At 54.2% G+C, this 14,567-nt stretch overlaps 1 protein-coding gene across 3 annotated transcripts in view; it reads left to right on the top strand.

Moving 5' to 3' along the window:
- Positions 1-14,567, top strand: part of COP1 (COP1 E3 ubiquitin ligase) — a 204,952-nt gene that overhangs the window by 133,345 nt on the left and 57,040 nt on the right. For all 3 annotated transcript variants that reach the window (XM_064148123.1, XM_064148121.1, XM_064148124.1), the window contains exons 16-18: positions 5,056-5,173; positions 10,719-10,843; positions 13,155-13,315. In XM_064148123.1, coding sequence (XP_064004193.1) covers positions 5,056-5,173; positions 10,719-10,843; positions 13,155-13,315 — 404 coding nt within the window. The remainder of the gene's footprint in view (positions 1-5,055; positions 5,174-10,718; positions 10,844-13,154; positions 13,316-14,567) is intronic.

The following is a 14,567-nucleotide window of genomic DNA, read 5'->3' as shown; positions in this document are numbered from 1 at the left end:
TGTGGAGCTTTCAGAGGAGGGGAAGGAACCAGGATGAAACTGTGAAGCTTTCAGAGGAGTGGAAGGAACCAGGATGAAACTGTGGAGCTTTCAGAGGAGTGGAAGGAGCCAGGATGAAATTGTGGAGCTTTCAGAGGAGTGGAAGGAGCCAGGATGAAATTGTGGAGCTTTCAGAGGAGGGGAAGGAACCAGGATGAAATTGTGGAGCTTTCAGAGGAGGGGAAGGAACCAGGATGAAATTGTGGAGCTTTCAGAGGAGGGGAAGGAACCAGGATGAAATTGTGGAGCTTTCAGAGGAGGGGAAGGAACCAGGATGAAATTGTGAAGCTTTCAGAGGAGTGGAAGGAACCAGGATGAAACTGTGGAGCTTTCAGAGGAGGGGAAGGAGCCAGGATAAAACTGTGGAGCTTTCAGAGGAGTGGAAGGAGCCAGGATGAAATTGTGGAGCTTTCAGAGGAGGGGAAGGAGCCAGGATGAAATTGTGGAGCTTTCAGAGGAGGGGAAGGAGCCAGGATGAAATTGTGGAGCTTTCAGAGGAGGGGAAGGAGCCAGGATGAAATTGTGGAGCTTTCAGAGGAGGGGAAGGAGCCAGGATGAAATTGTGGAGCTTTCAGAGGAGGGGAAGGAACCAGGATGAAATTGTGGAGCTTTCAGAGGAGTGGAAGGAACCAGGATGAAATTGTGGAGCTTTCAGAGGAGTGGAAGGAACCAGGATGAAATTGTGGAGCTTTCAGAGGAGGGGAAGGGACCAGGATGAAACTGTGGAGCTTTCAGAGGAGGGGAAGGGACCAGGATGAAACTGTGGAGCTTTCAGAGGAGGGGAAGGGACCAGGATGAAACTGTGAAGCTTTCAGAGGAGGGGAAGGAACCAGGATGAAACTGTGGAGCTTTCAGAGGAGGGGAAGGAACCAGGATGAAACTGTGGAGCTTTCAGAGGAGTGGAAGGAACCAGGATGAAATTGTGGAGCTTTCAGAGGAGTGGAAGGAACCAGGATGAAACTGTGGAGCTTTCAGAGGAGGGGAAGGGACCAGGATGAAATTGTGAAGCTTTCAGAGGAGGGGAAGGAACCAGGATGAAACTGTGGAGCTTTCAGAGGAGGGGAAGGGACCAGGATGAAATTGTGGAGCTTTCAGAGGAGGGGAAGGAACCAGGATGAAACTGTGGAGCTTTCAGAGGAGTGGAAGGAGCCAGGATGAAACTGTGGAGCTTTCAGAGGAGGGGAAGGAACCAGGATGAAATTGTGGAGCTTTCAGAGGAGGAGAAGGAACCAGGATGCCCAAATGCATTCAAGCTTTCTTGGAAAATTAGCCCTCTTAATTGGGGTAATTGTTTGTGGGAAAGTGATCATGCCCCTGCATTAGGCACTGGTGAAGCCATACTTCAAAAACTGGCTTCAGTTTTGGGCTCCTTGCTACAGGAAGGACATTGAGGTGCTGGAGGGTGCCCAGAGAAGGGCAACAAAGCTGGGGAAGGGTCCTAGAGAACAGGTCTTGGTAGAAACAGCTGAAGGAAGTGGGATTGTTTAGTCTGGATAAGAGGAGGCTGAGGGGAGAGCTCATTGCTCTCTACAGCTCCCTGAAAGGGACCCCCAGGTCAGTCTGTTCTAGCAGGTCTGTCTGTCTGTCACCTCTTCTAATATCAGGTGATAGAATGAGAAAAAATGGCCTGAAGCTGTGCCAGGGAACATTCAGGTTAGATAGTAGAATAAAAATGCCCTCAGTGCAGGAGTGGTCAGGCACTGGGACAGGCTGCCCAGGCAGATGCTGGGGTCAGCAGCCCTGGAGGTGTTCAGGAATCCTGTGGACATGGTGCTTTGGGATGTGGTTTAATGGCTGTGAGGGTGTTAGGTTGATGGTTGAACTTGATCTCAGAGGTCTTTTCCTTCCAAACCAATTCTGTGATTCCATGCTTGGATGTATTTGGATTTGAACTGTGCTCAGCTCCCTGGCTTAAGAGGGACAGGGATCTGCTGGAGAGGGTCCAGCAGAGGGCTACGAGGATGATGAGGGGACTGAAGGGCACTGCCTGATGAGGAGAGGCTGAGGGACCTGGGGCTGCTTAGTCTGCAGAAGAGAAGACTGAGAGGGGATTTGATAAATGTCTATAAATATCTGAGGGCTGCCAGGACCGGGGGGACAGGCTCTGCTCACTGCTCCCTGGGATAGGACAAGCAGCAATGGGTGTAAGCTGCAGCACAGGAGGTTCCAGCTCAACACAAGGGGGAACTTCTTTGCTGTAAGGGTCCCAGAGCACTGGCACAGGCTTCCCAGAGAGGTTGTGGAGTCTCCTTCTCTGGAGCCTTTCCAGGCCTGTCTGGATGTGTTCCTCTGATCTGTGCTAGATTGTGTGGTCCTGCTGTGGCAGGGGGTTGGACTCAATGATCTCCTTGGGTCCTTCCAACCCCCTTGCTAGATTGTGTGGTCCTGCTCTGGCAGGGGGGTTGGATGGGTGGGCAGAGGCCAATGGGATGAGACTGAACAAGGCCAAGGGCAGGGTTCTACACTTTGGCCACAACAACCCCAAGCAGCACTACAGGCTGGGGCCAGAGTGGCTGAGAGCAGCCAGGCAGAGTGGGCCCTGGGGGTGCTGGGAGAGAGGAGCTGAAGCTGAGGCAGCAGTGCCCAGGTGGGCAGCAGAGCCAATGGCATCCTGGGCTGGCTCAGGAGCAGTGTGGCCAGCACAGCCCTGTGAGGAGAGGCTGAGGGAGCTGGGGGTGTGCAGCCTGCAGAAGAGGAGGCTCAGGGCAGAGCTCATTGCTGTCTGCAGCTACCTGAAGGGAGGCTGTAGCCAGGTGGGGTTGGGCTCTGCTGCCAGGCAAGCAGCAACAGAAGAAGGGGACACAGTCTGAAGTTGTGGCAGCGTAGGTCTAGGCTGGATGTTGTTAGGAAGTTCCTGGCAGAGAGAGTGATTGGCATTGGAATGGGCTGCCCAGGGAGGTGGTGGAGTCACTGTCCCTGGAGGTGTTGAAGCCAAGCCTGGCTGAGGCACTTAGTGCCATGATCTGGTTAATTGGCCAGGGCTGGGTGCTAGGTTGGGCTGGCTGAGCTTGGAGCTCTCTTCCCACCTGGTTGATTCTCTGATCCCCTTGGGTCTCTTCCAACCCCTAACATCCTGTGATCCCGTGGGAAGGTGACTCTCTCCTTGCTTCACTTTACTGCCCATGTTTCTCACGCAGCCCTCCCACTGTCCTGTCAAAGCCACCAGTTAGGCCATGAACAGTGGGGAGAAGCTCCCTGTGCTGCTCTGGTGGTGTTTGCTGTAGCCTGCTGGATGTAAATCCAGTTATCTCTCCAGCCACATGGGATCTGCAGACAGCTGGGTGGTGTTTGTATGGCTGAGAGCTCTGCTTTGAAACGCTGTGCAAACACCTACATAACTGCACAGCAATTGCTATTTAAATGAGTTTGCATCTCAACTTGGTGATAAACTTCCATTCCTGGGGTGTTATTGCTCTGGGAGGTGGGGGGTGAAGGTCAGAGCATTTTTCAGCTGATGTCTAAGCATCAGAAGTTGCTTGGTGAGAAAATGTCCAGCTCAGTATTCTTGGGTACATGTTTGGCCTTCCTTTGCTTTGCTTCCACAATAACAGGGGATAATTAAATGAAGTTTGACATTAAAAGCTGAAAGTTGGGAATGGAGAAGCTTATTAACCTTGTTGAGCTGGAAAGAGCACTGGGAGAAGATGTTTGGGGGCTTGGGTCTCATGATTTTTCTCTTCTTGGGTTGTGGAGTTGGGGGGGGGCTCTCTTCTCTTGGAAGCTGACCTTTAGTTGTGCAGAAAGTCAAACCTATCACTAATTCTGCTGCCATCCCTTTCATGTGGTTCTGGCACTGCAGCACACCTGTGAATTAAAGCTTCAGAAGGACTGGAGTTTAGCCTGCTCCCTCATTAGCAGGAAAGTTAATTCTCTTCATTAGCAATAAAAATCAAAGGAGAGAGGCAAAAGGAAAAACACCAACCCCAAAGTATGGAGGCATTTAGAAGGAGCAGGGGAAATTGAAGCCCTGTTTCTCATGGTTTGGTTTAAGTAGCAAACAGACTGAGTTGTTAGCCTCTGTTCTCCAGCAGGTTCTGCAGAGTGGGACAGCTGGGGGTAGGAGAGCCCTGCAGAGGGACCTGGCCAGGCTGCATGGGTGGGCAGAGACCAATGGGATGAGACTGAACAAGGCCAAGGGCAGGATTCTGCACTTTGGCCACAACAACCCCAAGCAGCACTGCAGGCTGGGGCCAGAGTGGCTGAGAGCAGCCAGGCAGAGAGGGAGCTGGGGGTGCTGGGAGAGAGGAGCTGAAGCTGAGGCAGCAGTGCCCAGGTGGGCAGCAGAGCCAATGGCATCCTGGGCTGGCTCAGGAGCAGTGTGGGCAGCAGGACAAGGGAGGTTCTTGTGCCCCTGTGCTCAGCACTGCTCAGGCCACCCCTTGAGTGCTGTGTCCAGTTCTGGGCTGCTCCATTCAAGAGAGATGTTGAGGTGCTGGAAGGTGTCCAGAGAAGGGCAGCAAGGCTGGGGAGGGGCCTGGAGGAGAGGCTGAGGGAGCTGGGGGTGTGCAGCCTGCAGCAGAGGAGGCTCAGGGCAGAGCTCATTGCTGTCTGCAGCTGCCTGCAGGGAGGCTGTAGCCAGGTGGGGTTGGGCTCTGCTGCCAGGCAAGCAGCAACAGAAGAAGGGGACACAGTCTGGAGTTGTGCCAGGGGAGGTCTAGGCTGGATATTAGGAGGAAGTTGTTGTCAGAGAGAGTGATTGGCATTGGAATGGGCTGCCCAGGGAGGTGGTGGAGTCTTTGTGCCTGGAGGTGTTGAAGCCAAGCCTGGCTGAGGCACTTAGTGCCATGGTCTGGTTGCTTGGCCAGGGCTGGGTGCTGGGTTGGACTGGCTGAGCTTGGAGGTCTCTTCAGCTGGTTGACTTTATGGTAGGGTCTGTAGGCAGTACTCCTTTCCTCTAGCACAGACTGTTTCTCCTGGACGAGGCTCGAAGCAGGAGGTGGAAGCTGCCGGCAGGACTCTGTTGCTTGCATCCCTCCCCACTGCTGAAACGCTGCTGCTGTTGTCTCTCCCCTGCAGATCACTGCGTTCACTACTACGACCTGCGCAACACTAAGCAGCCCATCATGGTGTTCAAGGGGCACCGCAAGGCAGTCTCCTACGCCAAGTTCGTGAGCGGGGAGGAAATCGTCTCTGCGTAAGTACCGCCCCTGCCGCGGCTGCCCCCGCCAGGCTCGGCTGCCTGCGGCTGCTGGGGCCCTCCTGCGCGCTGCCCTGCGGGGGTGGCCGCTCTGCTCTGGGGAGTCCAGGCTGTGCAGCTTCTCCTGAGGCGCAGGTAGAGACTCCTTTCTGCTGGAGCCTGGCTCTGCTCTGACTCGTGGAGCTAACGTGCAAAAGAGGAGGAGAAAGGCTGGAATCGTAGAATCAGGCAGGGCTGCAAGGGATTGCAAGGATTAGCCAGGTCCAGCCCCCTGCCATGCCCAGGGACACCCTACCCTAGAGCAGCCTGGCCACAGCCTCAGCCAGCCTGGCCTCAAACACCTCCAGCCATGGGGCCTCAACCACCTCCCTGGGCAACCCATTCCAGCCTCTCACCACTCTCATGCTCAACAACTTCCTCCTCTCCTCCAGGCTGACTCCCCCCACCTCCAGCTTTGCTCCATTCCCCCAGTCCTGTCACTCCCTGACAGCCTCAAAAGTCCCTTCCCAGCTTTTTTGTAGCCCCCTTCAGATCCTAGCAGGCCACAAGAAGGTCACCTGGGAGCCTCCTCTGCTCCAGCCTGCACAGCCCCAACTCTTTCAGTCTGTGCTCACAGCAGAGCTGCTGCAGCCTCTGAGCATCCTCCTGGCCCTGCTCTGGACACACTCCAGCATCTCCACAGCCCTCTTGGAATGGGGGCTCTCCAGAACTGGATGCAGTACTGCAGGTGGGGTCTCAGCAGAGCAGAGCAGAGGAGGAGAATCCCCTCCCTGGCCCTGCTGGCCACACTTCTGCTGCTGCAGCCCAGGCTCTGCTTGGCTTTCTGGGCTGCAAGTGCACACTGCTGGCTCCTGTTCAGCTTCTCCTCCAGCAGCACCCCCAAGTCCCTCTGCTCAGGGCTGCTCTCCAGCCACTCACTGCCCAGCCTGGATGTGTGCTTGGCATTGCCTCCACACAGCTGCAGGGCCTTGCCCTTTCACCTCCTGTGATTGGATTGTGCCCATCTCTGCAGCCTGTCCAGGTCCCTGTGGACAGTCCCACATGACTAAAGGCAGCAGGGATTATAGAATCATGGAATGGCTTGGGTGGGAAGAGACTGTTAAGCCCATTTAGCTCTAGTCCCCACTGCCATGGGCAGGGACACTTTCCACTAGATCAGGTTGCTCAAAGCCCCATCCAGCCTGGCCTTGAACACTGGCTCAGATGGGGCATCCAATGCTTCTCTGGGCAGCCTGTTTCAGTGTCTCACCATACTCATAGCAAACAGTTTTTCCTTATATCTCATCTCAGTCTTCCCTCTTGCACTTTGAAGCCATTGCTCCTTGTCCTGTCACTGAAACTCCTGACAAACAGCCCTTCCCTTCTTTCTTGTGGGCCTTCATTAAGTACTGGAAGGCCACAATAAAGTCTTCTTGGAGCCTTCTCATCTCCAGACTGAACAACCTCCACTTACTCAGCCTGGCCTCACAGCAGAGGGCTTCCAGCCTTTACATCATTGTTTTGGCCTCCCTCTGGCCTTGTTCCAACAAGTCCTTGTCTCTCCTCTTCTGATGACACCAGAGCTAGATCCAGCACTGCAGGTGGGGTCTCAGCAGAACAGAGGGGCAGAATCCTTTCTCTCCCCCTGCTGCCCAAGCTGGTTGGGGAGACAGCCCAGGACACAGCTCAGTCTGTGCTGGAAGTGCTAATTGCTGGTTTATGTCCACTCACCACCTCCAAGTCCTTCTCTGCATGGCTTCTTTCCATCCCTTCATCCCCCAGCCTGTGCTGCTGCTGGGGATTGCTGCAAACCAGGTGCAGGACTTTGCACTCAGTGGTCCACCTAGTCCCAGAAAGTGTTTGCTGCCTTGTGCTGAGGCACTGATTATCCAGGTTGATTCTGTCCCATGTGTTCACACAGCTGACTCTAGAAGAATGGAGCCAAAGCAGAGCATTTTAAGGTCTATTCAGGCTGCCAGTGAGATACTGAGTTGTGTGGTGAGAGATTCCCTGATGGCTTCTGGTGCTGTTTTTATTTAATTAGCTCCTCACTCCTTACTTCCATTAACATTCTAAGTCTATAAGGGTACAAATTCATACCTAGAACACAGAGAAAATTAAATATACTGCTTTGAACCAAAGCTCAGTAAGAAGGAGGTGTTTATCAGAAGCAGGAGCCTGGGAATGCTTTACAGTCATGAGCAAGCAGAGCATCATCTATGGGATGTTTCAGAACAGAATGTCCTTGTCCTGCTTGAGCCAACCAGCTGAGAAAGTTTATCCCACAGTCCTGGGAGGAATATTGATAGAGCTGTGAGACTTGGACAGCAAGAGGGTGAGGGGACCAGCTGGAGACTTGGACTCTTTTTCTTAGTGAACAGAAAGTAGCATCAGAGAGAGGAGGTTATTCTTCATGTCTTTCTCTTGCAAATTGAAGAGAGGAGACAGCAGAAGTGATTTGCCCAAAAATCAACCACTGATTTCCTTGTAAGAAGGGAAGAAAAGATGAGCTGTATATTCAGATTCTCTTCATTTCTAGCTAAAGCTGTTTTATGGATTGCATTGATTTACTTTGCCTGGTGGAGTTAGGTTTTGACCTGGAGAGTGTTCAGTACCTTCTGGTATTTAGCACAGCACATTGATTGCAGTGCTGATTTGCAGCAAGACAGACTTAAAAGAGCAGCACATCTGTGATATTTGGGGGTTTGGGAGAGGGTGTGAGAGCAGAAGAGCAGTGTAACACGGCTAGGATCAATGAGATTTAACAAGGCCAAGTGCAGGGTTCTACACACTGGCCACAGCAACTCCAAGCAGTGCTACAGGCTGAGGACAGAGTGGCTGAGAGCAGCCAGGCAGAGAGGGAGCTGGGAGTACTGATATGTAGTAGTTGGACATGAGGCAGCAGTGCCCAGGTGGGCAGCAGAGCCAGTGGCATCCTGGGCTGGCTCAGGAGCAGTGTGGCCAGTAGGACAAGGGAGGTTATTTTTGCTTCCCCTGTGCTCAGCACTGCTCAGGCCACACCTTGAGTGTTGTGTCCAGTTCTGGGCTCCTCCATTCAAGAGAGATGTTGAGGTGCTGGAAGGTGTCCAGAGAAGGGCAAGGAAGCTGTTGAGGGGCCTGGAGCAGAGCCCTGTGAGGAGAGGCTGAGGGAGCTGGGGGTGTGCAGCCTGCAGCAGAGGAGGCTCAGGGCAGAGCTCATTGCTGTCTGCAGCTTCCTGAAGGGAGGCTGTAGCCAGGTGGGGTTGGTCTCTTCTGCCAGGCAACCAGCAACAGAAGAAGGGGACACAGTCTGAAGTTGTGTCAGGGAAGGTCTAGACTGGCTGTCAGGAGGAAGTTCCTGGCAGAGAGAGTGATTGGCATTGGAATGGGCTGCCCAGGGAGGTGGTGGAGTCTCTGTCCCTGGAGGTGTTGAAGCCAAGCCTGGCTGAGGCATTTAGTGCCATGGTCTGGTTGATTGGCCAGGGCTGGGTGCTAGGTTGGCCTGGCTGAGCTTGGAGGTCTCTTCCAACCTGGTTGATTCTATGACTCCACTCCATGGTTCTCTGGCCTTATCCTGTCCTTGCAGCAGAGCAGTGGATATCTTCTTTCTTTCATGACACACTGATCCTGAGGAGCACTGGAGCTTGGTGGGGATTTGTTGAAGGGAAAAGCATTGCATTAGGAGGAGTCTGTAAGTGTGTTTATTTTAATGACAAGATCTAGGCTGTGTGCTACTAAACAGAGAGGTTAAGTGCCTATAGATATGAGGTCATCTTGATGGGTTAGCTAATAGCAGATGCTGTCACAGGGATCTGACAGCTTGTAGACCAGGGATTAGTCTTTTCCTGCTTCAGCCTGCCTTCAGAAAAGTTTGGTTTCCAAGCAACTCTGAAGCTTGTAACAGCAGTATTTTAAATACAGCTGCCTTAACAGCACAGAAGGCAGCTCCATGTGCTTGTAAGCCCAAAACCCAGCAGTGTGTAGCTTCTTGCCCTAATGAGCTGTGATGGAAAGGACAAGGGAGGAGAGAGCGAGCAGGGACGGATGTGGAACGAGCAGCAGAGAAGCTGAATGCTCTGTTTTAGCTCCCCCTTCCACAGTCAAGACCTGGGATGAGAAGTGCACTCCTGCTTAAGTCACTCTGCTACAGATCAAGTTTCTACCTTCCTTCTGATCTGACCTCATACCATTATTGCAAATGACTAACAAATCTCTCTGCAGCTCCCTTATCACTCCTTTGTCATTCCAGCTGTCATTGAGGGCTGAGATAAGGTTTTTGCAGCATAGCACGAGGTGCAGCTCTCCTCTTTTGTGCTGTATTTTTAGGTCTATGTGACATTGGTGCAGGGCTGATGTCTCACATTGCTGTGGTAATGTTTGATGGCTGTTGGGTGAGGGTGGGGTTCAGAAAGCAGCAAGGCTGGGTGACATGACCTGTGAGAGGAGCAGTGCCTGCCTCGCCTCCCTGCCACCCAGGAGGCTGCTGGCTCATGCTCCCAATCTCCTTCAAATTTAAGATCATAGACTCAGCCAGGTTGGAAGAGAGCTCCAAGCTCAGCCAGCCCAACCTAGCACCCAGCCCTGCCCAATCAACCAGACCATGGCACTAAGTGACCCAGCCAGGCTTGGCTTCAACACCTCCAGGGACAGAGACTCCACCACCTCCCTGGGCAGCCCATTCCAATGCCAATCACTCTCTCTGCCAACAACTTCCTCCTCACATCCAGCCTAGACCTCCCCTGGCACAGCTTGAGACTCTGTCCCCTTGTTCTGTTGCTCATTGCAACAAGGGAGGTTCTTCTGCCCCTATATTCAGCACTGCTCAGGCCACCCCTTGAGTGCTGTGTCCAGTTCTGGGCTCCTGAATTCAAGAGAGATGTTCAGATGCTGGAAGGTGTTGAGAGAAGGGCAAGGAAGCTGGTGAGGGGCCTGGAGCAGAGCCCTGTGAGGAGAGGCTGAGGGAGCTGGGGGTGTGCAGCCTGCAGCAGGGGAGGCTCAGGGCAGAGCTCATTGCTGTCTGCAGCTCCCTGAAGGGAGGCTGTAGCCAGGTGGGGTTGGGCTCTGCTGCCAGGCAAGCAGCAACAGAAGAAGGGGACAGAGTCTGAAGCTGTGGCAGGGCAGGTCTAGGCTGGATGTTGTTAGGAAGTTCCTGGCAGAGAGAGTGATTGGCATTGGAATGGGCTGCCCAGGGAGGTGGTGGAGTCTCTGTCCCTGGAGGTGTTGAAGCCAAGCCTGGCTGGGGCACTTAGTGCCATGGTCTGGTTGGTTGGCCAGGGCTGGGTGCTAGGTTGGCCTGGATGATGTTGGTTGGATAGTTCAGACTGGATGATGTTGGTTGCATAGGTTGGACTGGATCATCTTGGAGGTCTCTTGGAGGTTCGTTCTAAGTTTGGGCAGGCTTCTAAGGTACTGTGGTAGCTTTCTGAGCTGAAGCCAAGCTGCATACGATTGAAAGTGGAGCCAATCTCCTGGAGCGCAGCAAGACTTCCTATGTTTACCTGACAAGCAGGGTGTCAAGGAGCAGGGCTGGAAGTGAGGAGTCCCTGCCATAGGGCAGCAGGGTAACTGTAGGTGTTGTTTTCAGGTCAACAGACAGCCAGCTGAAGCTGTGGAACGTAGGGAAGCCTCACTGCTTGCGCTCCTTCAAGGGTCACATCAACGAGAAGAACTTTGTGGGGCTTGCGTCCAACGGAGACTACATCGCCTGTGGTGAGTAGCGCAGCCCTCTGGCCACGGCCGAGGGCACCTCTCTCCAGAGCACACCAGCACTCGTCTGACACAGCTGGGTGGGCTTTGCAGCAGAGCCTTCTTCTGAACTTCCACCCTCCCTCCTCAGCGAACGGCGTAAGCTGCCCTGACCTAAGGGAGTCTGGAGTTGGTTTCCTCTGTTTCGTGTCGGTTCTTTGTATGTGGTGGTACAGATTTGCTGTCACCAAAACACAGCTGCTGCTGTAGCTGCTGTCGATAGGACTTCATGTCTGTCAAGTTCATCGACTGGCACATCCTCCCAGGCCTTGTGAGGAAGGGCAGTAGCCTGGGCTATGTGAGGGGCACAGAAGTGAACTGGTAAGCATTGGAAGGGACCTCTGAAGACCACCTAGTCAAATCTTCCTGCTAACGCAGGGCTGCCCAGGATCGCATCCCAGGCGGCTGCCCAGGATCGCATCCCAGGGGTCTGCCCAGGATCGCATCCCAGGCGGCTGCCCAGGATCGCATCCCGGGTGGCTGCCCAGGATCGCATCCCGGGTGGCTGCCCAGGATCGCATCCCGGGTGGCTGCCCAGGATCGCATCCCGGGCGGCTGCCCAGGATCACATCCCAGGCGGCTGCCCAGGATCACATCCCGGGTGGCTGCCCAGGATCACATCTCAGGTGGCTGCCCAGGATCGCAGCCCAGGATCGCATCCCGGGTGGCTGCCCAGGATCGCATCCCGGGTGGCTGCCCAGGATCGCACCCCGGGTGGCTGCCCAGGATCGCATCCCGGGTGGCTGCCCAGGATCGCATCCCGGGTGGCTGCCCAGGATCGCATCCCGGGTGGCTGCCCAGGATCGCATCCCGGGTGGCTGCCCAGGATCGCATCCCGGGTGGCTGCCCAGGATCGCACCCCGGGTGGCTGCCCAGGATCGCACCCCGGGTGGCTGCCCAGGATCGCACCCCGGGTGGCTGCCCAGGATCGCATCCCAGGCGGCTGCCCAGGATCACATCCCAGGCGGCTGCCCAGGATCGCATCCCGGGTGGCTGCCCAGGATCGCATCCCGGGTGGCTGCCCAGGATCGCATCCCAGGTGGCTGCCCAGGATCGCATCCCAGGTGGCTGCCCAGGATCGCAGCCCAGGATCGCATCCCGGGTGGCTGCCCAGGATCGCATCCCGGGTGGCTGCCCAGGATCGCATCCCAGGTGGCTGCCCAGGATCGCACCCCGGGTGGCTGCCCAGGATCGCATCCCGGGTGGCTGCCCAGGATCGCATCCCGGGTGGCTGCCCAGGATCGCATCCCGGGTGGCTGCCCAGGATCGCATCCCGGGTGGCTGCCCAGGATCGCATCCCGGGTGGCTGCCCAGGATCGCACCCCGGGTGGCTGCCCAGGATCGCACCCCGGGTGGCTGCCCAGGATCGCACCCCGGGTGGCTGCCCAGGATCACATCTCAGGTGGGTTTGGAATCTCTCCAGAGAAGGAGACTCCACAGCCTCTCTGGACAGCCTGCTCCAGGGCTCCACCACCCTCACAGCATAGAAGCTTTTCCTGATGTTTAGGTGGAAAATGCTTAGGTCCTGTGCTTGTCACTTAGTACAACATTCTGCGTGGCGAGGCAGTAATGCCCTCCCCGTGAACAGCTCCCTAGAGGCTGAATCATCTTGAAGCAGTTAGCCCTCTGGCTATTTCTGTCCTGTAGCTGCTTAAGGTGGCCTGTTGAACTTCTGTAATTCCACAGGTCTTGGTGGGAAGGCAGTGACAAGCTGATAGCTGTGGGCTGAGCAGGACAGCTGTGCCAGCGCTGAAGGGAGGACCTTAGCTTGTGTGTTCTCTGATCTCTGCACAGCTTGCAAGGCAGAAATTGGGATGGATTTCTAAATAAAGCCTGCATGCTGTCTGCTCTCTCTCACTTAAACCTCCACAGACCTCACTGTCATACTTGATTACGGCAGGCAAAACTCTGACAGTGCTACCTGCCTTCGTAACGCCAGGCAGGGTGGGTGCAGCTGTGTTTCATCTGGTACAGTAGATGCCTCTGCTCAAAATCCTGTGCCCTGAGGAAGGTCTAGGGGAGGATGGTTGGGATCCTCTGCGTTTTGAACAGTCCACTGCATACTGTCGTTGTCTTCTAATAAAACCTGCTCCTGGTATTAAGCAGCAGGAAAGTTTGCTGCAGAGCACTGCCGGTTGCCAGGGTACCGTGAGCGTGGTGATAGCTACAAGGAGGAAACGTCTGATCTTGTCATGAAGAATGAAAGAGCTAAGAAGTCTTATTTCTGTTCCTGCTACTGCAACCTAACCCTATCTGTTTCTTTTTGAATTTCTAGGAAGTGAAAACAATTCCCTTTACCTGTACTATAAAGGCCTCTCAAAGACACTGCTGACGTTCAAGTTCGATACGGTCAAAAGTGTCCTGGACAAGGACCGGAAAGAAGATGACACAAATGAGTTTGTGAGTGCTGTATGCTGGAGGGCACTACCAGATGGGGTAAGCTTTCTGCTCAGCCACCCAGCTGGGTGCAAAAGGAAGGCCTCCTGCTCCTTCTTCCTCATGAGGCAGCAGTGCTGAGGGTTTGACTGCACTGGTGATTTTCCTCCGTCGTGATGGGTGCTGCAGTTGAGCATGAGAATGTGAAGTGTAGGGGACACAGGCTCAAGCTGTGCTGGGGAGAGGTCTAGGCTGGATGTTAGGTGGAAGTTGTTGGCAGAGAGAGTGATTGGCATTGGAATGGGCTGCCCAGGGAGGTGGTGGAGTCACCATCCCTGGAGGTGTTGATGCAAAGCCTGGCTGAGGCACTTAGTGCCATGGCCTGGTTGACTGGCTAGGGCTGGGTGCTAGGTTGGACTGGTCTCTTCCTACCTGGTTGATTCTATGTAGCTGGAACAGTCTGGGATGCTGGGGGAGAAGGGACTGCTGTGCTCTCAACTCTTCCAGCTGAGTGTTTGAATCTCTCTCCCTGGCATCTGAAATCCCAAGAGCAGGGTGTTATTTCTGGCACCCAGTGGATTTTGTGGGCGCATTAGTGGGGCTTTTGCGTTGCTCTGCTGAAGGCACCTGCAGATACTCACTGTGGAGCCTTATCTCAATGTCCCTGTGTCTGCACAGGCTTGCTCATTGAAATACATCCCCTGTGTTTAAGTGAGTGAGTGTGTAAAGCAGGCAAGCCCAGGTTGCAGTCACCCCAGTGACTGTTCAGTGGCACTTAATTCATGTGTGGAACGTGTGTGCTAATGCTGCAGGCAGACCTGACACAGCTTTTGTGAGAGCAGACTCTTGGCACAAGGCTGCTCTGGAGAACAACAGGAAAATGCTGATTTTAAATGCAGAGTGCTCTTCAAAAACCTTGCATTAAGGGGGAAAAAAACCCAACCCCACCAAACAAAACTTGAGCAAGTAATTCTTGTATGTACAAGGGTTTACAAATCAGATCCTTAAGGGGTTTGTTGGGAGGGGGAGGAAAGGAGCTCATCTTAAATGCAGTCATCTAAGAAGCTGAAGTGGAACGTTGCCTAATTGATGTCTTGAGATGCTACATAGACAAAGACACTGTTTTGGAATGGTAACATCTACCAATCTGTTTGTGGATGAAGAAGCTGCCCCCACAACCCTGATTCAGTTGTCACTGGCGTAAACTCGCTGCAGATAGACGCTTCTAAATGAAAACAGAAGTAAACCTGAGTGCTTGAAACTGCACTTGGGATTTGAAAGTCAAATTGGGGTTGGGGAGGGCATGAGGCTT

The sequence above is a fragment of the Pogoniulus pusillus genome, chromosome 8, assembly GCF_015220805.1.
Source record: "Pogoniulus pusillus isolate bPogPus1 chromosome 8, bPogPus1.pri, whole genome shotgun sequence".
In the NCBI taxonomy this organism is placed as follows: Eukaryota; Metazoa; Chordata; class Aves; order Piciformes; family Lybiidae; genus Pogoniulus; species Pogoniulus pusillus.
Note: the sequence above shows the minus strand (reverse complement) of the source record. Positions and strands in the feature narration are given on the sequence as shown.